This window comes from Taudactylus pleione, unplaced genomic scaffold (genome assembly GCF_031769625.1).
Source record: "Taudactylus pleione unplaced genomic scaffold, aTauple2 ptg000201l, whole genome shotgun sequence".
NCBI lineage: Eukaryota > Metazoa > Chordata > Amphibia > Anura > Myobatrachidae > Taudactylus > Taudactylus pleione.
In genome coordinates, this window is record NW_028284603.1 from 43,904,107 (window position 1) to 43,916,880 (window position 12,774).

The following is a 12,774-nucleotide window of genomic DNA, read 5'->3' on the forward strand; positions in this document are numbered from 1 at the left end:
TTCCAGTTCTCCTCACAGAATCACAAGTGAAATAATTAGCTCACCTGTGGATTTTTTTAAATGTGTCAGTGAGTGATAAATACACCTGTGCACCTGCCAGGAAACCTGGATAACGTGAACTGTATGGGGTCCTGAGGATCTAGTTTGAGAACCACTGATTTACAGAAACCAATGGAAAGTCACAGATCTAAGTACTACATGGGAATGGGACTATTTCTGGTAATGGAATATTTGAAAGTGGCTCTACATTCCCCAATGGTGTAATGATCTGTGCTGCCTTTACCAGCTTGTAAAGGGATCACTCTCTGAAGAAAAATGTTAAAACGTAAGCTAAAGGCTACAATGGTGTGATCTAATGGGGCCAGCTAAGCTTATCGTAGCACGGTAATTGGGGTCCAACCACAGTCCCCACTGATAATAATGGGGACCATAGTCTGCATCATTATTTAGCCTAATGCAGGAGATATATCTGCATTAGGCTTTTGTTAAACAGCCCCAATACCTAAATCACACTGATGGTAGTAATGGGCACTGATTTCCAATGCCAGGCAAATCCAGATACATCTTGATGCAGTCAAGCTACTGTTGGTTGAACTTACTGCTGCACACAATATACAGCGCAGACTTTTCCTGAGAAGCTATTCAGATAGGTGTAAGGGTTATTCAGATAAGTGTAATGGCCATTGTGGGGCACACTGATGGATAGGAGGTGGCATTTTAGGGGGAAACTAGTGGGCAGAAAGGCAAGTACAGTAAGTGACAGGTTAGTGGACTGGGTTGGCATGTGAGTGACAGTTGGTGGGCAGGAGCAGCATGTTTGTGGCAGGTTGGTGGGCAGGGGGTGGCATGTGATTGAAGAGCAGGTGTGTTGTATCTAGGGGTGTTTAGTACATTATCAAACTACAGAACACCCTTTAATAATGTTAAAATGTATATGTTGTGATGGTACAGGTGCCCAAGTGTTCTTTTTAAAATGTTCCCGGATCTCTATAACGCATGTTGGCATTGTGTTGGTACTCCAGGGTCCGCCTGACAAATATGGTGGGACTGCCCTAAGATGCACGAGTTTTGGACTATGGTTAGTCAGATCACCAAAAAAAAGCTTATGAACTTCACGTCAGTCCCATAGAGAATATAGAGGGGAAAAAAACAAGATAAATCTATGTTAACATAAAAATTACATCTTATTTCTATGTACAAAAACCTCCACTTATCCTAATTCATTTGAATATTGATAGAAGGGTGTGAATATTAGTAGGAATATTTAATAATAAAATGGCCATTATATATTTTACCATATTTCTATATCTAAGGCAGTATTTGGTGTAGACACTTTCCTAGCATAGGTATATAATAATAATAACAATAATAATAATAACAATAACATTATAAAATAGTGTATCCACAGCCTCCTTCTAAATTATTATTATTATCTTTTTTTATCAAAGTATAGATGGTTGGTAAAGATCCTGGAGGGGGTGGGGGTGTTGGAGTAACAAACCTAAAAAAAAGGTTAATGATCTTCCTTAAGGGACCTATTTATCAATTATTAGCCACAAATATTAACTCCCCAATGTACCATGGAGATACCCTAGTCGGTATCTCCATATCTGCTGCAGCCCCTCCATTTCCGATAGTAGCCGCAGCCCTGATAGGTTTCTATGGGAGCTGCGAAGCTGTCAGATTTACCAAGCTTGCTTGGCCCCGGAAACGCCATCTTTAGATGGGGTTAGCCCATTGTAGCCTATGGGCTACACTCCGCAGAATTTTTTGGGAGAGGGATCTGTAGGGTCCTTCTACTCTGCTGCCCGCTCGCACATACGCCAACTACTGAAACAGAAAGTGGGGTGATCCTCATAGGTGCAACTAAGGGGTGGTCCGATGCCCATTTGCCTGCTCCCCGGCCGTTCTGTGCTGCTGTAACCCTGTGGCTGCCAGCCCAGGAGAGATCTTTCTGAGCAGTAGGGGCTTACAGAAAATGGCTACTTAAAGATGGCCACTGTCGACCAATGGGGAGCCAGGGTTTCTTTTCCCAGGAACTCAAGGAGCTAAAGAGAGGAAAAAAGGGGCGGTGCTTATCCGAGGAAAAAAGATGAATAGGTAAGGGGCTATACTGTGGCTGGCATAATGTGAATAAGGGGCATTACTGTATCATAATGTGGATGAGGCAATACCATGTGACAAAGTGAATAAAGAGAACTAATGTGTGGCATAAAGTGAATAAGGGGAACTAATGTGTGGCATAATGTGCAATAAGGGTACTGCTGTGTGGTATAATGTGCAACAAGGGTACTGCTGTGTGGCATAATGTGCAACAAGGGTACTGCTGTGTGGCATAATGTGAACAAAGGTTACTGCTGTGTGGCATGATGTGCAATAAGGGTACTACAGTGTGGTGTAATGTGAATAAGGGGAATTATTGTGTGGCATAATGTGAATAAGGGGCATTACTTGTGGCATTGTGGGCACTACTGTGTGGAGTTTGTGGCATAATGTGAACAAGGGGCATTACTGTGTGGCATTGTGGGCACTACTGTGTGGAATTATGTGGCATAATGTGAATAAGGGGCATTACTGTGTGGCATTGTGGGCACTACTGTGTGGAGTTATGTGGCATAATGTGAATAAGGGGTACTACTGTGTGGCATAATGTGAATTGGGTGCACTATTTTGGAGTGGGTGGACATGCCCCCATTTCAAGTGACTACTCCTCTTGTGACGTGTAATCACACCTATATTTTTGGGTATACACTGCCTCTAAAAAATTTTTACTATTTGCAACACTGAAGGTGACAAGTTCTGGTGAGGGGTTGGAACTGAGACTACCCATTTCCAAATGTCTTGTTTCGCCTATGGTGATCCTGGATTCGATCAATTTACTTTTAGGGGCAGTGATACTAAGCTCTGGAAAGTGATAAACTACCATCCAATCAGCTCCTAACTGTCATTTTTCAAACACAGCCTGTGACATTAAGTGTTTTCCCTGAACTGCCGGGTTCAATGTCTGGAACGACATTGAGCATACACACTGAACGATATAGTTAACGATATCGTTCTGTGATGTCACCCTCCCTCATCCCTGAACATGCACAACCTGACAATATAGTCAGGTTGGTCTGCAAGTTCATGCGATGAAAGACGTCGTTAACAATTTGCGGGAGCGCGCATGGTTAACGATATCTTGCATACACACTGGACGATATTTAACGCTATGAACGATATTGTTATCGTCCATGTCGTTCAATTTATCGTCTAGTGTTTATGAGCCTTTAGGAGCTAAGTGGCTGGTAGTTTTTCACTTCCAATGTATCACTTTCCAGAGCTTAGTACACCTCTCCCTGATTTCCGCAGGAGGCTCCTGGAGACTTAAAAATAATTAATTTAAGCGAATACAGAGTCCTTACTGCCTCGATTTGTAGTGATTAGGAATCCTGGTTATCGAGGCTGGCCGCATCTATTAATAAATATGCCCCCTTGAGCAGTTAGGCAGTGGCAAATAAATAATAATAATTATTATTATTATTATTATTATTATTATTATTTGTCTTAGTAGGAGATACAATTTAACTTCATAATAAACTGATGGCTCATATTTCACCATTATATGTTATTTAAATATACAGACAATAAGGGGAACGTGATAGTGGAGTTTAAAGGTGTACTACAAACAAATCAAACTTTAACCACAAGTATTTCAGTGCAGACAGGTGAGATCATGTAGTGTAATTGCAGAGATGTCTGTACTATCAGTAGTGTGAAAGGACGATCCGCTAAGCTCATCCCTGAGGCCGCTGCTCCTGCTCTGCATGTGCTGCTTATAGCGGCTGCTGTTTCTGCTCTGCATGTGCTGCTTATAGCGGCTGCTGTTTTTGCTCTGCATATGCTGCTGCTCCCATTCCCCCCAGCAGCAGAGGTGTCAGCTTAGTAGCGGAAACTCCCAGCGCTGGAGGCATGCACACAGTGTGCAGCACACAAGACGTGCCTGAGACAGGCGGACTATAACTGGATGCGGCAGGCTGTACTTTGTAGGCCACTAGTGACTCTCTAGCTGTGGTAGAGCTACAAGTCCCAGCTTGCTCTGCTAGTGCATGCTGCACTTGTAGTTTCACAGCATCTGGAAAGCCACTGGCTGCCTACTTCTAGCAGCAGCACAGCTCCACTACAACCTAGAAAGTGCTGCATATTCAGTATTATTCCTATGCAAATATGGGAGGACAGCAACAGGGGCGAATCAGTAGTGAGTGTAATACACAGGTACATTGTACAACCAGGATATGTACACTGAGAGCAGCGCAAAAAAGGTTGCGCCAATGTTACTGACTGTAATTATCAGGGCAAGATAAATGTTTAATATATATATGTATGTATGTATATATATATATATATATGTGTATATATATATATATATATATATATATATATATACACTGTTAAATAAAATAGAACATTAGCAGTGTAACTAATTAATTACATGGGTGAAGCGTTACCTGCAATTATGCACAACATATCCTGATTTGCTGTTTATCTTCCAAGTTAAATACAGTCATGTAACGTGTTTTCTGGTGTTTACATGTCACAGAGCAAATACATAACCCCACACTTTATACACTGTAAACGGGACAGCACGCAGCTTTCCCATTACCTGGCTGCTATGTATTATACAGGAAACTGTCTCTAACATAATATACAGTAGTAATGACAATAAAGGTGAGTGTAATATTCCCCTCTTGCCCTGCACATATATAATTACCATTATGTCCTGCTGAGGGTTTTAGAGATTATTATATAAATGAATTTATCCCTCCCACTGATCACACGTTAAATATATACATCACATTCAGTAAATGGAAACTATGGCTAGCTAGCATATATGAAATTACAAGTCCCAGCCTAACCTATCAACCTATGTCAAGGTGTACAGGAACCTAAGCTGGGGAGCTGCTGGCTGCTTTAAGTTGGGTACACACTATTCATACACTTATCTAGCAGATCATCTGATGATGTTAGGATCTGCCAGAGAATTGTATAATTACACACATAGTGCTATTCATCATTGCATTGCAGCAAGGAAAAAGTGACTGTACTATGCAGACCGTTACAGAGGCAGTCAGGCAGGTAGTATAGAGATTACTGATACTGCTCTCTGACCTCTCATTAACCACATAAAGGAAATGACACTCTAGCATTGCTGCAGCACAGTGGGCACAGGGGGCTGTTACACTGCAGATGGATTATTGGATCAGTACTGTCTGTTGAAGTAAATGACAAAATGTGAATAACTGGAGGAGCCACATAAGTGCCTCTTTGTTCTCTGCTGCGGGAGATGGGTGACCTATAACTAAACGTTATCTTTCCCCTGCAGAGATGTCTAGCTTCACTATATTCTGCACCCTGTAATGTTCCAGCAGGTGGCCCCAATGTATGCATTTACCATAAATCACATTTATTAAAAACTTTCTAAAGTTTGTTGTGAGACTATATATAAGTATAGCAATGCTTTATATAATGACCTACACGGTGTATATTCATTGCAGCTCACTGCCCAGTCATGATAACGGTCCCTCACAAAGGAAACTATTACATAAGTAACACACACACACACACACACACACACACACATATATATACATGAACACGCACAGACTTGCATACATGTTTTTACATAGTCCCATAACATTACATAAAATATACATATTTTATTTAATACACATTTGAATGGTGCTTATTTTTCATAACTACTTTTTATGTATGTGATACAATAAACTGTAGTTTATTTTTCACTACATGCACTTGGTATATTTATATAGTACAGATGGTATTGTATATATTATGTACAATAATAAAGAATGGTCCTAGCTCGGACAGGTATAGGGTATAGCGCAGGGTGGGAAGAAATATATATATATATATATATATATATATATCATACTGGCATCGTCCACCCTGCCATAGGTGTGATGATACAGGATTGTCTATGAGCGGAGCCTGCACTGTCTGCAATGAGGTGAGTGTCTCGGGGAGGGTGGGCTGGCTGAGCTCTGTGCGCCTTGGGCCAATGAATGGGCTATAGCTGGCTGGGCTTTGTCTGCTCCCAGACGTTGCATTCTTGTGCGAGCACTCAGCTGCATGAGGCAGGGCAGGGGCTGAGCCACACTAACCGGTCGGACAGGTAAGCAGAGCTTGTTGACACCGTTATGTTTGCAGCGCGCATGCGCAGAGCGCAGTTCCTGGTGCATTGCTCTATGCCACCTTTCCCGGTAACGCTGCGGTGCGGCTATTCCTAGCGGCTCTGCCAGTCTCCATCAGCAGCGCTACCTGGGGCTATTATACGGGGGAGCAGCGGGTCTCCGAGGCCGGGAGGAGAGCGCTGAGGTGTAGGGTGACGGGGGGGGAAACTTTCCTAGAAGTTGCCTCAGGTCCATCTGCCCATCATGCCCAGAGCCTTCCTGGTGAAGCGGAGGACGCCGCCGCCGGCTGCCCGCAGCTGGGATGAGCTCCCGGACGAGGAAAGAGCGGACACCTATATCCCAGGTGAGTGCAGGCTCCGATCACCCCCGCTATCTACCCCCCTCTCAGTCACCGCGATCGCAGGTAGCACGATACACACTCTAGACGTGCTGAGACCTGTAGTCCCACATCTGGCTGGCTAGGCTACAGGTTGCCTAACTAAAATAAAAGTGATATTCTTGGTTTTTATCTTTATATATTATCTGTTACTTGTTTTTCTTTTTGTTCGTTTACTTATGTGTGTGTATATATATATATATATATATATATATATATATATATATATATATATTATCTTTCCTATGTTATTATTTACTTCTTCCATATACTTATACCGAATATATATTCTGCCTCGGTGCAAATCCTGTCCTCAAATCTATGACTCTTACAGTATATATTATCTCAAAGATCACCTGAATATATATATATATATATATATATATATAATATTAGTGTTACACAATTTCCGCCATGTAACAGACAGGACCTTATTATTATTATAGGCAGTGTGCAGCAACAGTGTTACATAGTACAGGAAAAGTTTCCAGGACTTGTCCTGTTTGTGGGACTGGTGCAGGTGCCATGCTAGGTGATCCTGTGTTTGCCTTTGGAACAATGGCTGCTATTTAGCAGTTATCCTGGGTACATTGTGTTTTCAGCCCACAGAGCTGACCTCTGCAGGGGTAAGGGGGTGACCCTGACTAGGTTTGGGTTGGGGGGGAGAGGGGCAGGCTCTGTGATCTGGGCTGTGTTTGCACCTCAGGCTTTCTTCTCTCCTAATCTAACGGAAAGCTCCACGCCATCACCCCAGCTCCACACCACCTCCTAGCTGTTTGCTTTGTGCCATTGACTTGTTAATAATAATAAGAGCCTTCCAGTGCGGTTACACCCTCAGTTCAAACACTGCAATGGGAGGACAGAGAGAAGCAGCACCTGCCTCATGCACCCCTCCCTCCACAGTCATTGTTGCTCCTGGGGAAAGGGATCAGCTTTACATATTTGTCTTTCATTTAGGGAAAACCCACACTTTGTCTAACTGTTCCCTGCAGGTGATGCTCTCCCTTTGTGCTGCTTATCTGTCCCTTGCTCACCTCCTCCCCTGGGTTTGTCTCCAGACAGCATAGACTGCATCCTAAAGTATGTGACAGAGGACAGCCTGAGTAACAGCAGCAGTGGGGACCCGGCAGGGGACAGTCCTGAGAGGGGCAGCCATGGGGTCACCCCCACCAGCAACAGTGACCTGTGTGAGGATCTGGGCTCCCCAAAAGCTGGAGGACATAGTCAGGAGGACGCAGAAGAGCAACCTCTGGACCTTAAGCGATCATCTGTCAGATCCAAAATCAAGGTATTGCCACATACGTATCATGCATGTAATGCCTATAACTTCACACGTCTCTGTAGGGCCGAGGAGCATAAACTTGAAATAAACAATTAGACCCAATTTTCACATTTTATTTTTAATAAAACAATAATTGCGTGGAAATAATTTTATTTATTTCCTTTTTTTAAAAATCCGCTTAAATATCCACTAACAAGATTGGCAATATTGCATAAAATATTTTTGTAAGTAATGTAAAAATATACCAGACAATTTAAATAAGTTTTTTAGCATAAAAAAACAAAAAAAATATTACCTATGTTCAAACATTATAATAATTTCTTACTATTAATAATATTTGTTTATAATTATTATATCATATTTAAAAACTGGGAGAAGTTTGAAACTTGTCAGACATTTATTAAATAAAATGTATCCAAAATAATAGTTGTAATTCTGTTCTATTCAACAGCAGTTTAGTTACAAAGTATAGAAAACGTTATCTACAGAGGTGGGTCTAACTTCTATCTCCTAGTGTAACATTGCTGCAACACCAGAGGCTTTGATCTCTGTGGCGGCTCATTTCTCCTTTAATTAAAGCCGAGTGAGCAGGTAAATGAGGGGAAACGTCTGAGCGCTCCCAGGGACGGTCCGGGCTATTCCCCAGGAGACCAGTACGGGAATAGACCTGTACTGGGGGGGTCAGCAGCTAAATATAATCACAATGAGAACTCAATACTCATATCTGTTGTCCTTAGGTCATAACAAATCTCCCTCTATTTACATTTGTTTAGCCAAGTGGCAATCCCATCCTGGTACAGATAGATGAATTATATTACACAAAACACAAACTATAGTTAGCATATAATACTGCTTTATTTTTCCTTAAAAATGTGCAGATCTATAATAGAAAATATAGATCATGAAGTAAAATTATAAAATTTAATTGTACAATTATATATAATATATGTGTGTGTGTGTGTGTGTGTTATATACAATGTGTGTGCGTATGTAAAAAAAAAAAGTACAGATGTGCCCATATGATTTTTCCTGCAGCCAGCATTATCTATGTGTCCTATATATTATTTTCTTATACTTCGGTAGAGGTTTTTTTCTTAGCGTCCTTATGCTTTTATTATTGGAACACGAATGGACTAGGCAGTTGTGCGTTAATACAGTATGTTTGTATGAGACATGTTAGATCGCATCGCTGTGTGTGGTTGTAGATTGCATCGCTGTGTGTTTGGTTGCAGATGCCTGTATGTGCTGTAACAGTGAAAAGTATTGTGCATTGTCCCAGGTCACCAGTGGAACGCTGAACGAGGAGATCTATAGCTGTGACATCTGTGATAAAGGCTTCCGCCTGCAGCGCATGCTCAATCGTCACCTCAAGTGTCACAACCAGGTGAAGCGGCACCTCTGCAACTTCTGCGGCAAAGGGTTCAATGACACGTTTGACCTGAAGAGACATGTGAGGACTCACACAGGTGCGCAGCCTAACTCCTTGTAACCTGCTCTCTGCTGACCTCTGCAGGTGGAACAGTAGATTGTCTTTACAACTTCTTTTTAATTTCTGCATATTTGTTTATTTAATTTGTAATTCTGAGTCATGCAGAGCGTTGCTGTTGAACAACAGGTTCCAGCAGCCCACTGATGACACAGCATATTGGAACCTGTAGTTCTTCAAAAGTTAGAGAACCACAGGATGCGCACTTCTGTATAAAATTAATTTAGTTACATTCTAAATTCGGAAGAGACACAGACAGGGTCACAGACAGGGTTGCATAAAATTGGACAAATTTTAAACGTTTACTTTATAAAAAATTTTTTACTAAAAAATCCTATTTAAATCCCCCCCCCCCCCAAAAAAAAAATCTGATTTAAATCAAATAAATCCGTTTTTTATTTTTTTAAATCCAATTTTATGCAACCCTGCGCGCACTCACAGATGATTAATTATCAGGCCTGAATAAAACTCAACTGCCTTAAAATCTGAAGAACAACCCTTAGCCTCCTTTATCTTGCTCTCCTTGCAACTTAAGGTGTGTATTGCATGGTCAAGGTCTGCATTTGAATACACTGCCTTGGTTGGCTGATGATGCTGATAGTATATGATGAAATATAGCACTGCAAAGGTTACAAATACCTCACCTTCCTTCTGAAAGTCAGAATTAAGTAGCCGTCACTAAATACAAATTATTCTCCAGGCTAGAGATAAAGGGCCTTATTTAGAGATGGATACTAATGCGATCACCGGTGCGATTTCGTACGCAACACAGCTGTGAAAATTTGCTAATGCATGCCAAAGCACAGCTGGCATAAAGACGCCTACTGCTGCCTTCTTGCATGCATATGGCGTCGTTTACCTGCGTAAATCTCTGTTACATCGATGCACATCGAGCGGCCAACTTGCCGGTCGACTTGACTGCTCTCCTGATACGCAGAGGGCTCTCATGCTGTGTATGGAATCGCAGTGGCTAATTTATGCATGCCCATGAAACGGGGTTCAAACGTACAGACACTCCTGCATTTTTCAGACCGCTCCCCTGTTACCACTCCCAAATGCTGACAACCTGTCAATCACTGTTCGATGTATTCTTATGTGCGTCCGTAATTGCAATGCAATCGCTGCGCACATGCAGTGTGGCTTATATGCATGTGCAATGGCAAACAATCCTTTGATCTGCATAAATATCAGCATTGCGTAAATCTCTGAATCAAACCCAAAGTTAGTATTTGGTTTTTGCTATTGCTTTGTTCCTAACCTTGCTTAAACATTAAATAATCTTTTAAATACATGTGCACATGTATGTTTTTCCAAAGATGTGCATCATATGTAACTGGTAAACTTATAACTGATGTGCATCACACAGTAAGATGTGATGAATGATTGAACAATTTTTACAACGATTTAAATGATTTCATCAACGATGAACGATTTCTGACAGTATTAAGATGAATGAAATCGTCAAAATTTGACTGCAAACACAGTCGATGTCAGAGATCGCTATCTGACATGCGGGAACGCAATACATGTCCCCAAAGATATGAAGGATATTTACAATCGTTATCGTTCATATCTGATAAGAAATCTGACCGTGTGTATGCACCATAACCGTACAATACAATCAAGGATGCAGATTTTTGTTTAGTTTTATTCACATACCCTTGTAAAAGTAAGATTTTAGCATTTTCCAGCCAGGAATAAAAATCGTACCTATTGCCTCAAGGGGGGATTTAATTCTGGGTGATGTCCACAGGACGGTCAGAATGACTATTTCCCCGCAGCCACAATCATCGCCAACTTTCTCTTGTACCCCAGAGAGGCACTTGGGAAAATTGGCCATGTTGTGCTACCTTAAGTCTTGGAAATGCCTAGACCAATATCGCAGTGGCACAACGCCGAGAATTAAAGTCCCTCCTTTATATGTGCATTAACCATATCATGTGAAATGACTCTAATATAAGGAAAATAGGGGTGAATCCTTTATTTTGACAACAAAATCACAGTAGTACAATGTGGAGATTATAAAACATAATTTAAAGTTAAAAAGCTCTTACCATGAAAATGTCATGTGAAAATAGAGAGTAGGTTTTACAACAGTGTCACTCTGTTTGCAGGAATTCGGCCGTACAAATGTGAGATCTGCAATAAAGCATTTACCCAGCGCTGCTCCCTAGAATCTCATCTCAAAAAAATTCACGGGGTGCAGCAAGGCTACGCGTATAAACAGAGGAGAGACAAGTTATTTGTCTGTGAGGAATGTGGATACACTGGACCCTCCCAAGAGGATTTATACCTGCATGTTTACAATGGCCATCCAGGCAGCGCCTTTCTGAAGAAAACCACCAAAAAACTGGCTGCTCTTTTACAAAACAAAATTACATCTGTGCTCCAGGGGAGCCCAAACCCCGAAGAAGAGATGGAATGAAACGCAATGGAACCTTTTGTACAAAGTTTACATGGTGTATGAACTTTCAATATTATTGCTTATTCTATTACTTTTACAAAGGCAGAGGGATTTCTACATTTTAATAAAATGGACTTCTAACTAATGGACTTATTGGTCACACAGAAAACTACTGTTTTTTTTTTAGCTATAAAACAAAAGGCAAAATTGCACGCTGGAATTATTCAAATGTTCCCGAGTTGTTTGGCCCAGATACTGGTAGGATTGTATATATTATATATCATAGATTTATATTCTATGGGGTCGATTCAGTTACCCACGAAGGGTGCGAGTTGTCCTTGCAACAGTGTTCCCATGCCATTGTGGGCACCGCAACTCATGTCCCTCGTGGGCTGGATTCGCACTGTACTCGCATCGTTTTGCTCACAGGCCTATAGGGCTGTGAACAACAAAATGCAAATCTGGAGGTACCGTAGGTGCTGCATATAACCAAACTCACTAGTGGCCGTGGGTAATTGAATTCACCCCTTTATATGTGCCTCTGTAACAACTTCTGTAAAAAAGAAACAAAAAAAAGTAATTCATTACTTTGTATACTACAAAGACTTTTTTTTTTTTTTTTTGTATATTTCCATGTTTTTATATCTATATATAGATTGGGTGCTGGTGCCTTTTAATAAATGTAATATTTACATTTTTTTTTTTTTGTCTTCTGTTTTTTCAACAAACCGGTATTTTGTAATACACATGTTTACGTATCTGAATAGAATTTAAAACAGATCCATTTGGATACTAGAGAGTCACAAAGTTTAAAGAGGCAGCTTATGAAACATTTTAATACTCTATGGCAGCGGTCTTCGACCACTGTGCCGCGGCACACCAGTTTAGTGTGCCGCCGCCGGAGTCTGCTGTCAGAGGCTCTCAGGGCCGCCGATTAGATTGCTTCAGTGCAGCTAGGGCAGCGCTGCCGCTGAGCTCTTCTGGGAAGCTCAGGTGCGCCCAGGCCGTAACCTCTGTAAGCACGACGGCGTGACATCA

The 12,774-nt window shown here is 41.4% G+C and overlaps 1 protein-coding gene across 4 annotated transcripts; it reads left to right on the forward strand.

Annotated features, from left to right (window-relative positions):
* Nucleotides 1-256: 256 nt before the first annotated feature.
* On the forward strand, nt 257-12,401 carry OVOL2 (ovo like zinc finger 2). 4 transcript variants are annotated; one of them, XM_088477583.1, is made up of 4 exons: nt 257-325; nt 7,623-7,852; nt 9,126-9,312; nt 11,447-12,401. In XM_088477583.1, the coding sequence occupies exons 1-4, from the start codon at nt 316-318 to the stop codon at nt 11,755-11,757; spliced, it is 738 nt and encodes a 245-aa protein (XP_088333709.1). In that variant the 5' UTR covers nt 257-315; the 3' UTR covers nt 11,758-12,401. The 4 variants fall into 4 exon arrangements, with proteins under 4 accessions (XP_088333709.1, XP_088333708.1, XP_088333706.1 ...); XM_088477582.1 differs by having other exon boundaries at nt 307-325; nt 7,557-7,852; XM_088477580.1 differs by lacking the exon at nt 257-325 and adding an exon at nt 6,236-6,531 and having other exon boundaries at nt 7,557-7,852.
* Nucleotides 12,402-12,774: the final 373 nt, after the last annotated feature.

Bases quoted from the DNA above. Each gene is read 5' to 3' on its own strand.
- OVOL2 (XM_088477580.1), top strand. From the start codon at position 6,432: ATGCCCAGAGCCTTCCTGGTGAAGCGGAGGACGCCGCCGCCGGCTGCC. The intron at 7,853-9,125 runs GTATTGCCACAT...GCATTGTCCCAG, and splicing joins CTGTCAGATCCAAAATCAAG to GTCACCAGTGGAACGCTGAA. The intron at 9,313-11,446 runs GTGCGCAGCCTA...CTCTGTTTGCAG, and splicing joins ACATGTGAGGACTCACACAG to GAATTCGGCCGTACAAATGT.